Source organism: Anolis sagrei, chromosome 3, assembly GCF_037176765.1.
Source record: "Anolis sagrei isolate rAnoSag1 chromosome 3, rAnoSag1.mat, whole genome shotgun sequence".
NCBI classification, from domain to species: Eukaryota; Metazoa; Chordata; class Lepidosauria; order Squamata; family Dactyloidae; genus Anolis; species Anolis sagrei.
In genome coordinates this window covers 52,536,379-52,549,444 of record NC_090023.1, presented here as the reverse complement: position 1 = coordinate 52,549,444, position 13,066 = coordinate 52,536,379, and the positions used below count along the sequence as shown (strand labels likewise).

Sequence of the window (13,066 nt, the reverse complement as noted above, 5' to 3'; positions counted from 1 at the left end):
TTTGGTGTCAATTTGTGCAGTGGTTTTTGAGTTATGTTAATCCCAGAAACAAACATTACATTTTTATTTATATAGATGATGCCCAGAACTGGATTCATTATTCCAGGTGAGGCCTGACCAAAGCAGAATAGTGTGGTACTATGGTACTATTACTTACTCAGTCTTGATACTATACTCTACCATGAGGGAGGAAAGAGACAAGGGAAGACAGGGCAAGGCATGGGATATATCTACCACAGAAGAAGATAGGCAACAAAGGACCCATGGTGAGAATGTGTAACATATGTGTGATGTTTATTTTCTTGTATGAGCTTTCTAGATACTGTGCTGGAGTTTGTAGATAGCCTATATGGCCCTCCTCTAATGTAATTATTCTACTCTGCCTGTCTATGCAAAGTACTAGGGGATCATTGGGGTTCCATGAGCCCTGTAGAATATGTGGCTTGTTAAACTGGAGGAGAAAACAGTGACAGCCTTTCAAAAAACATTCATATCTCAGTTATGCTTCCTAACAACAGGTCTTTTGATCTAAAGTTTGGTAGCTGATTTTCTACGTTACTGCTGTAAGTTTAGTTTTCATCCCCTCATTCCCAGATGCATTATTTATACCTATCTATCTCTTAAAATTCTTCAGATGTCTACAGGATTATATATGAAATTATACATGAAATGTTCAACCGAGGACTGCATCTCATCATGCTGTCTTTTGGATTTTAGCAACAAATAGTCTACAAGCCTCTATTTGGAGCACTTTGAATGGCATTCAAAGCAGGGATTTTGATTTATAAAGTCTCAAATGGCAAGGAGTAGGGCCCAGGTACTGTCTGATCATGAAAACTAAGCAGGGCCAGCCCTGGTTAACATTTGGATGGGAGAGTGCCAATGAATACCAGGTGCTGTGGGTTGTATGTTAGCAGGAACTGGCAAAGCCACTTCTGAGTATTCCTTGCCTAAGAAAACCTTATGAAAAATCCATGGGGTCATTTAAAATAGACAAGTAATTTGAAAGCACATTCATACAGGAAGGAACCATCTAAATATGATTTTTAAAATGAACACGATGTTATATGTGAAAGTCCTCTTTTGTGATAATTTTGATTTACAGATCCATTGCTTAAACTTCTGTGGTAGATCTTCACTGATTACATCTCAACAAATGCATATATAGATCACAATTATGCAGTCTCATAGGCACTATAAAGCTGCATAAATTACATTCTCTGGATGCTTCCAGGTTAGTTAATTGTGGAAATTCTCTGCTTTATTCATTTTTAAAGGAAATTTTTGAAAGGGAAAATAGATGACGCCTTTCTTTTGTAACCTTCTCAAGTTGTCTCAGAGCAGCTTACTTTTTTTTCCCATACTCAGGCAATCATAGAATCATAGAGTTGGAAGAGACCCCATGGGCCATCCAGTCCAACCCTCTGCCAAGAAGCAGGAAAATCTGTTTAAAAGCCTCCAAAGGAGGAGCCTCCACCACACTTCCTATGACTTCCCCTCACAATGTTTATACATGGTCATCATGTCTCCTTTCATCCTTCTCTTCTGCAGGCTAAACATGCCCAGTTCTTTATGCCACTCCTCATAGGGCTTGTTCTTCAGACCCTTGATCGTTTTAGTTGCCCTCTTCTGGGCACCACAATCTTCCTTCAATTGCGGTACCCAGAATTGGACACAGTATGATTCCAGGTGTGGTCTGACCAAGGCAGAATAGAGGGGTAGAATGATTTCCCTGGATCTAGACACTATACTCCATTTCCCTGTGGCACATAGTGAATCATATGCAGTATGCATACCATAGAAGTGGAACTCCTCTTCCTGAAGACTTGCCTGGTCATTTGTAAGGTTCTGCAGATGTTGTTGTTTGGTGTAAGGGCTGGTCATATATTTTTTCGTTTAAATTGGCTTTCTACCAATGAATTAATGTATCTTCTCAGCAACTTTACATCTGAGATCCTAGTACATATACTTCCATCAAGGTCGGTGGTTTTGATCTCAGGGGAGTTTTTTTTTCTTAACAGATTGGCTTAGGACACAAAATAAGGAAGAAATGGTAATTTTCTCCAAAATGGAAGAGAGAAAGGAACATTAATATCCCATGATCCAACATATTATTTCATCCAGTGCAGTTTGGTATGGGATTGTTTAGACATTGAAATAAATAGGGTCTGGAGAACCCTATTTATTTAAGAGGAGCGGCTTAAAGAGCTGGGCCTGTTTTGTCTGCAGAAGAGAAGGCTGAGAGGAGACATGATAGCCATGCATAAATATGTGAGGGGAACTCACACGGAGGAGGGAGCAAGCTTGTTTTCTGATGCCCTGGAGATTAGGACGTGGAACAATGACTTCAAACTACAGGAAAGGAGATTCCACCTGGACATTAGGAAGAACACCCTGACTGTGAGAACTATTCAGCAGAGTGTGGTTGAGGCTCCTTCTTTGGAGGCTTTTAAACAGAGGCTGGATGGCCATCTATCGGGGGTGCTTTGAATGCAATTTTCCTGCTTCTTGGCAGGGGATTGGGCTGGACGGCCCATGAGGTCCCTTCCAACTCTATGATTCTATTAAATTAGACAATTTAAAAAGAAATGTCTTGTAGCAGAGGAAGGATTCAAAGGCTTTTTTAGCACTGAGGACTACCTGTTTGTGTAAGTGGGAGTGTTTTGGGCTTTAATTTATGTCTCTCAATGAATGCCTGCACATAGGAGTAGGGAGGGAAAGGCTTTGATTTCATAATTATCTGAACAATTCTATGCCCGCCAAGCAATCCTGCACAAATTTGCTAGAGTGGAGGGAAAGCTGCTTGAGATCACTGGGAGAGGAAAGACTTAAAGGTTGCATTTGCCTCAGCACCTCCCATTTTATGCTGCCTTTATGAACAGTGTGATCAGCAGATTTGGGAGCAGGACCTTACTGGGCCATACCTGCTCCCCACCCCAGGTTGTGAACCTATAGACTAAGGAAATGGTTTGTGGACACCTACCTGGAGTAATAACTTTGATCTCAATAGGATTAGAGGGTATCACAGCATGGGGTGCCATAGCTGAACTTCCGGCTGGTCCTGAGTTTTTCCAGATTTCTACTTCACATCTATACATCCCCATATCCTGCCATGTAGCACTATGGATTAAGAGCTGGGATACAGAGGGGGATTTGGTAATCTTTGCTTTCTTCTGGGGGCTCAAATGAGGTGCAGATGAGCCCCACTCAACATTGCCTCCTGCAGTGACTTTGACCACTTGCTGATAGCCAGTCATACCAGTGCTGTCTTTGAATTGCCACGTGATGGATACCGGTGCTTGGCTAGTGATGCCATTTCCAGACACTTTGCAGAAAAGTTCAATATCTTCATACAGGTTTACATTTGGTTTTCTGCTGCTCAGCTCAGCATTTAAATTCAACCCTGTTAAGGTGAATAAAATGATGAGCACTGTGCATTAACATGAGAAAATCTCTGAAGGTATCACCACATTTTTCCACCCATGAAAAATCTCAATTACCTTACTCAAACATTCAAAAACCATATTTATTTTAAATGGATAAAGGCAATGAACTAACTGTAATGTGTATTTCAAATAAATATTACTTACCTAAAACAGGGACATAGAAATTTCACCACAAACACTTCAAGCAAGACCATTCCTCTTCCCTGAAGGCCCACAACCTTCAAAGACCAGGAGAGGTTAGGAGACCCATTATGCTATGGCCATGAGCTATAGCCTCAAGGAGTCCTGTCAGCTTTGCTCCTTTCACTATTTGAGCCCTTCACTTGCCTATTGTCATCCCAATTGAGATGGCAGATGTTGTGCAAATTCAGCATAAAATTCAACTGGGGTGTAGAAGAAATGCTTCGCCCATTACTCACTGTGTGTCCCTATATATAAAGAAATCATTCCATGAGTATCAGAACAGAGAAAGGACAAATTATAAATGAAGTCTGGACATGGGTCTGGATTGATTCTGGTAGATGTTCTATCCACTAATCGATTCAATTCCAAACCGCTGATTTAAGTTATTATTCCTCAAACAAAAACTTACTATTAACAGTATAGTAATTTGCTTTACATCCGTGTATTTGTCGGGGTTTTTTTTTCCATGTCAGGAGCGACTTGAGAAACTGCAAGTCACTTGTGGAGTGAGAGAATTGGCAGTCTGCACAGACGTTGCCAAGGGGACGCCTGGATGTTTTGATGTTTTATCATCCTTGTGGGAGGCTTCTCTCATGTCCCTGCATGGGAAGCTGGAGCTTACAGACGGAGTTCAACCCGCTCTCCCCGGATTTGAACTGCTGCCAGCAGTAATGCTAACACAAGGATTTAACCCATTGTAGCATTGGACTATAACTCTGGAGACAGGGTTCAGCTTTTCATGAGGCCATGAAAACCCACTCGGTGAGTAACACACTCTCAGCCCCAGAAACCACTATGGCACAGTGGGTTAAACTGCTGAGCTGCTGAAATTGCTTACCAAAGGTCGCAGATCAAATCCGGGGAGTGCCGTGAGCGCCCGCTGTTAGCCACAGCTTTGCCAACCTAGCAATTTGAAACATGCAAATGTGAGTAGATCAATAGGTACTGCCCCTGCTTTAGGCAGTCATGCCAGCCACATGACTTTGGAGGTGTCTACGGACAACGCTGGCTCTTCGGCTTAGAAATGGAGATTAGCACCACACCCCAGAGTCAGACATGACTGGACTTATTGTCAGGGGACTACCTTTACCTATGGACAACACTGGCTCTTTGGCTTAGAAATGGAAATGACCACCAACACCCAGAGTCGGATACGACTGGACTTAATGTCAGGGGAAAACCTTTACCTTTTATCCAAGTTTGCCATAATTCTGAAATGACTTGAAGGCACACAGCAATTTGCTGTAACCCTGAAGTAGTTTACCAGAGTGTAGTTTCTATCAGAATCTATATGGATTAAAAGAATGCTTTGTATCCTTTGGAGCTATTGTTGATTTTTCTTTGCCTGAAAACTCAATCCCCATAGCAGAGACAGGGACACATATCATAAAGACCTCATATTATCCCACCACATTATTCTCGTTCTTTTGAATAGATGCTTGCTGACCTGAATTGTTTCTGAGTCAGCTAAGTCAGACATCACAAAAGCATTGCCTTTGGCCCATCCAAAAATATCTCATCTTAGGCAGAGCTCATTCAAGAAGGCAAGCATGATGTACAAAGAGTAGTTTATATAAATTTGCAACACTCTGTCTGTGTTGGGACTGTTGTTGTCTGCTCCTGCATAGCGCCTGGAATGAGCATGCAAGAACCTTGAGGGTAACCAACCTTACAGCCAAAACTTGGAAAGGGTTCTTTTTGTAAATTTGTGATTCTGAGAGTTACTGGATAAAAAAGTAAAATTTCCAAATTTGTTAACCAATGCTGTGACAGACCATTAGTTCATCTAGCCTAAAACTGTCTACCTTAAATGGTAACAGTCCTTTTGAAGTTGTGAAGCAGAAGTTTTTCCATATCATTTAACCTTTTTTTAAGGGCTGCAGTAGCACAGCGTGTAAACTGCTAAGCTGCAGAACTTGCTGACCAGAAGGTTGGCGGTTCGAATCTGCGGGACAGCACTCCATGCTGACCACATGAACTAGGAGGTGTCTACTCTTCAGTCTAGAAAGGGAGATAAGCACCACCCCCCAAAGTCAGACTCAACTAGCCTTAATGTCAAGAGGAAACTAACCTTAACCATTTAAATGACACAAACTGAGCTGCAAAGCAAATGCTCTACTAATGAGCCATATTCTTTTCCCAAAATGCTATACCTTAGGAGAAAAATTAAAAGGTGCAATGTTGGGTAAAATAAATTAGCCAGAATAACTAGGCATGATAATATGGAAAAGAAGTAGGTTCATTTACCTAGTGGCTCAACTTTTGTTGAGATCTCTTGAGTCCAGCTCTTTCCCTTAGACAACTCTGCCACTTCACAGCGATAAAGCCCTGTGTCCTGGGTAGCCGAAGACTTATAGACGGTCAAGGTAAATATGGAAGGCCCCAGCTTCTCTAATCTGAGTTCACCATTAACACTGCGTTCCAAGTAGGAATGGCCTATCTTTAACGTGCCATCCTGATCCAAACTGGCTATGAACAATGGAGAATCTCCGTTCTTCTTAATATGCCACCAGGTCACAGATAGTGATTTCTCAGTTATGGTCCCATTACAGTGGAAGACTAAAGCTGAACCTTCCACGGTTTGCTCATGATTGGTTGACAGAAATAGTTGCATATGGCTTTCTGTAAGCAAGGGTGGGATGTAGGTAGGTCGATCTACATTCAAAGAAAAGAGGAGGGAACATTAGCATTTAAACACAATCTATTATCTAGATCTTGGAGTTTTCACAGACATGCAGTGATTGTGCAGTTCCTAATGGAAAATTAACAAGATATGGTGTACATGCGATACCATAATGGTTTGATATGCTGGATAGCAAGCATTGTGGAGTATTCATTTAAGTATTAAATTACTATAAGAAATAACAAAGTTCAAATCTATTGTCGAAGGCTTTTATGGCTGGAATTGCTAGGTTGTTGTAGGTTTTTCGGGCTATATGGCCATGTTCTAGAAACATTCTCTCCTGACGTTTCACCTGCATGTATGGCAGGCATCCTCAGAGGTTGTGACCTCACAACCTCTGAGGATGCCTGCCATAGATGCAGATGAAACATCAGGAAAGAATGCTTTTAGAACATGGCCATATAGCCTGAAAAACCTACAACAACCCAGAGTTCAAATCCTCATTCAGAGCTAAAGCTCACTGGCTACCTAGGGTCAATTGCTCTCTTTCAGTTCTTTCCAGAATTTCTTTGATAAGGAGAATTGGAGAAAAATGAGATGACAAATAAAATAAGTACAGAAAGAACAGTAAGCTGAATTGAAATAGGTAGTTCATCCAAAATTCTTCCATCTGATACACAGAAATGTTACTTGCCAAACTCAAAACATCACAGGATAAAAATCTGTCCTACTGAAGTTGCATCATGATGGCATGAACATTTACAAGTTTATATCAGGTGCCAAAAGTCACCTTGTGGAATGTCTTAACCGATTTTGGTCTTCTAGAGTCCTACTCAAAGACCCTAGCAACTATACCACGATTTCCAGAATACTCTCCTCCATGCACACACAAAACTTTATAGATAATAAGCAGTTTAGAAAGACACACAAATATTGGGCTAGAAATGATGGAACAAAGTTATATAGAGTGAAAATAATTTAAGAAGTCATTGGGATTGAATCCTTAACTAAGAATGAAGATGACCAATGACCCTCTCCCAGTGAGTATATGGCAGGGGTCCTCAAACTAAGGCCTGGGGGCTGGATACGGCCCTCCAAGGTCATTTACCCGGGTCAACCTAAAGCACACAACAACAACAATCCTATCTCATCAGCCAAAAGCAGGCCCACACTTCTCATTGAAATACTAATAAACTTATCTGTATTAAAATTTTTCCTCATTTTAATTATTGTATTGTTTTAAAGTGTTTTTTTTTTTTTGCACTACAAATAAGATATGTGCAGTGTGCATAGGAATTGATTCAATATTTTTTTTCAAATTATAATCCGGCCTTCCAAAGGTTTGAGGGACTGTGACCTGGCCCTCTGTTTAAAAGGTTTGTGGACCCCTGGTATATGGAGTAGTGGTGACCTCAGCCTATTCCCACTGTGCAGCTAATGGTGGAGAAGGGGACAGATGGTAATTTTTCAGATCTGAAACAGGAAGTATATATATTTTTCTAGAAACCACTGATAAACAGGAACTTTGATTATTTCAAAAAACTGTGACACCAACAACAGGAAATATGTACACACTATCGGAAGTGATGCTTCCCTCAAACAATTTCCTCTTATTTTTCCAGAGACAACACAGAAGAAGAAAGCACAAAAGTAACCAGGAAGTAATCAGAAAAGAGGCAAAGAACTTGACATTTGGAAATGGGCTCACAGATCTCAGGGCCTGGCATCTCAGGATTTGGACCATCTTTTCTAGTTCTCAAAATGAAAGAGAAGAATCTTAGGACAAGGGTGCTACCATACACTCACATGATGGTCCATTTCGTATAACACCAAAAGAGACCTTCTACAGATCTCAGATTTTTTTTTGGGCTTCGTTATTTCAGGAGTCTGGAAAAGTATTGCCTGAATTAATATTTCTAATTTGAGACCACATTTTTTTCTTTTTGTTCCAGAAACTTTGGTGTCTTTAATATGCCATAAAATACAAGTCTTCTTAACTGAAGTTCTTTCCCAACATTGCACTACATATCTCGTGCAAGATAGATAGTGAGGACAGGGAAGTATCTTACTTCCTTTCTTATCAGAGCCCCTGGCTATGCTGGCTGGAGATTCTGAAAAGCATAGTTCTAAAAGTAACTTTTATAGGCTCTGCACCCTACTGCCAAGCCCACAATCATTCTTGCATAGATTCAGCACACATTCTCCCCCATGTTTTAAAACTATCTTTTTTATTCTTTTCCATTGTATTAATGTAAAATGTGTTTAATTTGCAGAAAGTCTTTCTCACATAGTCATTGGAGGGGGGTGGGGTGAGTGGATATGGTAGTTATAATGATGTTCAGGTTGAAAAACTTGGAATTTCTGTCAGTTTTGATTTAACACTTTTGCTTTTTGTTTAACACACACTTTAAAAAAAGCTTCAGTCCACCCGTTTGAGCTACTATGCAAATTGAGTTTGGGTTTTCCATTCAGAACAGTGGCTCCCAACCTTTTTTGACCAGGGCCCACTTTAACCAGGGAGCACTTGACCGGAAACAGTTTTTATCAGGGACCACTTTGACCAGGGACCACTCTCCAGCATTAGTATCAAAAGGGGCAGGGCTGATCAGTGATCAGCTCTGCAGAAATGAGCAGAAATAAAATAAAATAAAATAAAATAAAATAAAATAAAATAAAATAAAAAAGAGGAAGGAGATTCGCAAACAAGATTTTCATTCTCGTGGTCCACTGCTGGGCTGCGGCCCACAGGTTGAGAACCACTGATTTAGAATAATAGAACCATAACATAATAGATTTAGAAGAGACCACATGGGCCATCTCATCCAACCCCTTTCCATGCAGGAAAAGCAAAAAGTATCCCTGATAGATGGCGAAGGTCACAGATCTCCAAATTAAGAATCCCCTGTTTCCCTTATTATGCTTTTTAAAGAAGCATTTAACATGGCTGACCTCTTGGCTTCACATTTATATTGATGTTAGTGTTCTGAAATTGTGAATGGCTTGGTGGGAGTCTTCTTTGTTTCAGAAACCCCACCAGCTAACTTTGCCAGTATAAGAATATGGGCCACAGAATGTATGTTGGAATGCTCTCTGAAATGCTTTACTTTAACACTTATTTAGCAAGTCTTATCACCCACTGGTTTGGAATAGTGGGGAATGTAACTGGGTGCACTGGTTCCCAATCTTTGATTCTCCAGGTGTTTCAAAATTCAGCTCCCAAAATTCCTGTTAGTCAGACATCCTGAGGCTCATGGGAATTGATGTTCCAAAGATCTGGAGGACCAAAGTCTGGGAACCACTGCACTATAACTTTTTGGCTGATGATTCCAGATGTCCCTCCTCAACTGCCAGTCTTAGGATGTTATAGGATACCATCATAGAGGTAAAAGTGGAATTATAGAACTGTGATTATATAGTTTGAAAGTTTTACTGGTTAAGCACATTGATTGAACACATAACCTGCCACTTTTTGGACTTTCACTTGTTGAGGTGTTCCTGTGAATATCTTTGTAGATCTTAGGAAGCTAGTTCTTGATTTGAGGTGTTGGCTTGCAGGTTGATATCTGAAGAGAGGATGGGCTGGAGATGTCAATGCCTTGGTCCTTTCATTACAGGCTGCTACTTCCCAATGGATATCAAGTGGTGCAATACCAGCTAAACCATATAATTTCCCCAGCAGTGTAGGGCGTAGACATCCTGTGATAATGTGGCATGACTCATTAAGAGCTACGCTGTTTTAATGTGGTGAGATGTATTCCACACTGGGCATATATATTCAGCAGCAGAGTAGCAAAGTGCTAGGGCAGATCTCTTCACTGTGTCTGGTTGTGATCCCCAGGTTGTGCCAGTCAACTTTTGTATTATATTATTTCTAGCACCCAAGCAATGCTTCTTTTAAATCAGAGCACAGTCCAGTTGGCTAAAAACAAACAGGTACAGGAATGATGAATGAATTGACCCTATATACAGTTTCTACACTGACTCTTATGAGGTTGAGAGCTGATACTGTCTTTGTTTAAACAGTTTTCTGTATCAACAGTATCAAATAATATCTGTTTCCACAGTCAAAAGGGTGGGGAGAAGGAGGAATCACGGTCAACATGTAGATTGCTGAAACAGTTTCCCCTTGAAAATGTGACTCTTCAACATCTTGAAAGGAAGAGTAGATGCCTTTCCCCAATATCCAGGAAATACCGAGGTTTCTCTTTGTGCATCACAAGCCCGAGATGATGCAGCTAATCATCACTAGAGCCAGCCTAATTGCTTACTGCACATAAATTATCCAAGGCCCTGGATGTTGGTTCATCAATAATTCAGAGCAGAAATCCCGAACAAACGTTTACCATTCACAAATATTTGCTGAATCTCTTATATCTGAACAATATGGAACTGTGCCATTCGGAGCCAAAAGTGAGGTTAAAAAGCATTGCTCTTGTACAGATCGTGCGCGTAGCATTTACAAAATACACTGTTTAATTTAGGATGGAACTCTCTTGTGGAAAGCTACCACATTATTGAGCTGCCAGTCACCACATCGAAGCCCAACAGATGATAAGTTCAAGAACTAGGTCTGCTGCAGGGGGTTGGGAAGGCATGGGCATGTTGACTTTTAAGAACAGAGCACTGTTGTTGTAACTACACTTATTAACCAAAAACCTACCTCTTAAGACAGATAACCAACAGCTTTCCAAGGTACAACAGAACAGTGAGCTGAAGAATCATGGTTGTAACGCTCTCCCAATCAAGGGCCACATCGAGATTGAGAAAGGCAGTTGGAGAGATCCCTTATACAAGGGCTTCTCTCAATATTCCCCCCTACAATGATAGACCCGCACTATTCATTTTCCAGCTCCTTCATCCAGTATTTCAGAAATCCTTTGAATAGGGTGACACCTTTCCAAAGGTATAAGTTTTGGGCTCACATTCAGCTGTGAATGACCATAAATATGATCCACAAAGTTATATGGGTGTAAGTCCAGCCAATGATCTCATAAATATTGTATAGGATACCAGCCATTTAAAAAAATGTATGAAATCCATTCAAAATCTTGAATTTATGTAGACCAGTGGTTCTCAACCTGTGGATCCCAAGATATTTTGGCCTATAGCTCCCAGCAATCCCAGCCAGTTTACCAACTGTTAGGATTTCTGGGAGTTGTAGGAATTTATTTATTTATTTTCGGTATTTCTATCCCACCTTTCTCAGCCCGAAGGTGACTTAAGGAAAAAACCTCTGGGGACCCACAGGTTGAGAACTGATGTAGACAGCGGTGCAGGATATTTGGCTTTTAAAAAGAGCAAACTCTCAGGGTTAAGTCAGAATATGCTGCATAAGCAGAATAAGGTAGCTACTTCAGGTAGCACATCTGGAGTAACAAGAAAATAAAGCAAATGTGTGATTTATTATCTTTGTTGCTATTGTATATTTAGGTTCCTGGAGATGAGGTAATTTTTGGCATCATTGCCTTAAATAATTTGGTTGGCCTTAGTACCATGAATCTTGAATTGGGGTGGAGAGGGATTTCCTGCTCTGCTTTAGGCACCAAAATAGTTTGAGCCTGCTTGTTTGCACACACACACACACACACCACTCAATCCCAGGGCTCACTGTAGGTCAAATATTTTGCCTCAAATGACTTTCAAATGCCTCCTGTGGGTCACGGATCATACGTTTGCATAATTGTAGTCTCCTTAGGGCCATAGTAGGCCCAGGAGATACCCTTAAAAAAAGAAAGAAAGAAAGTGGATAGAAAATGACTGCTGTTAAAAGGTCTCTCCTGGCCCCCAAACATGACAAAATCCCCATACATTCCCTAGGTGGCATTTAGGGAATTATGGGGTTTTTTTTTAAAAAAAATGAGAGTGGTGTACCCAATCAAGGACTCCTGGGGGCCCCATTGAAGCTCCCTAGCTTCCTAGGTTGCTCAGCCTTGATGTAAAGGCTACTTCTTAACACTACAGCTAGGGACAAAATGGTCTTTAGCTGTGAATTAAATTAACTTAACTTGCATTTTAAATCCTCTTGAGCTTTACAGAGCTGTTTAGAAGACTTGGAGAATCTGGTTAATTTGTATTTGTGAGAAGTATGTACAGTGGCTTTCCCAGATACTCAAACAACACAAGCTTTAAAAAGAAACTGATGGCACCTTTGACTATTGGAACATACAGATCTTACCTAGGCTTCTGACCATCAGGGATATTCGATTTGTCTGTTTCCGGGCAATATCTTTCCATGTTTCATCAGGATCTTGAATCCACTCCACCCCTTCACAGTACACCTCCCCCTGGTCTGAGGGTTGTATCTTTACAATCAATAGTTTATATTCCTTGCTCCCTGTTTTGTCTAGCCTGACATCTCCAGAAGAAAACCTCTGCTGATAGGATGGTCCTGGAAGTAAGACAAAATCCCTGGACAAAGAAATGATCTTCTGGGCTTGTCCATCTCCTTCTTTTTTAAGGATGTACCAGGCAACAGAGAGGTGGGTATGTATAGTTGTTGCTGTTGATACTTCACAAATGAGTTCTAATGAATCTCCTTGATCTCTGCTGAGAGACTGCATCTTCATGGTGGCAGAAAGTGTGTCTGGAATGACTGAAAGAAAAGAACAGGCAAAGGCTAGCATCCTGTTAGTGACTTATGCATACCTGAATCCTTTTTTAGAATTAGGGACAGAGGTCTAGTCACTTTCCCTTGAACTCAGTCGAAAAACCTCTCACTACTAGGAAGCTGTCAGGTAGCTGCAATTGTTGATGACCAGTGTGAGAGGACAGAGGGAGGAGGTAACTCAGACCATGAAGATCTGGTTTGCACTGA

General features: G+C 40.8%; 1 protein-coding gene across 1 annotated transcript in view; it reads right to left on the bottom strand.

Annotated features, from left to right (window-relative positions):
* The window catches only part of CD101 (CD101 molecule), a 32,366-nt gene that overhangs the window by 16,559 nt on the left and 2,741 nt on the right, over window positions 1-13,066 (bottom strand). Inside the window, exons 3-5 of the mRNA XM_060770572.2 lie at window positions 12,428-12,844; window positions 5,877-6,284; window positions 2,984-3,403 (exon numbers count right to left, since the gene is read on the bottom strand). Of these exons, the coding sequence (XP_060626555.2) occupies window positions 2,984-3,403; window positions 5,877-6,284; window positions 12,428-12,844 (1,245 nt within the window). The remainder of the gene's footprint in view (window positions 1-2,983; window positions 3,404-5,876; window positions 6,285-12,427; window positions 12,845-13,066) is intronic.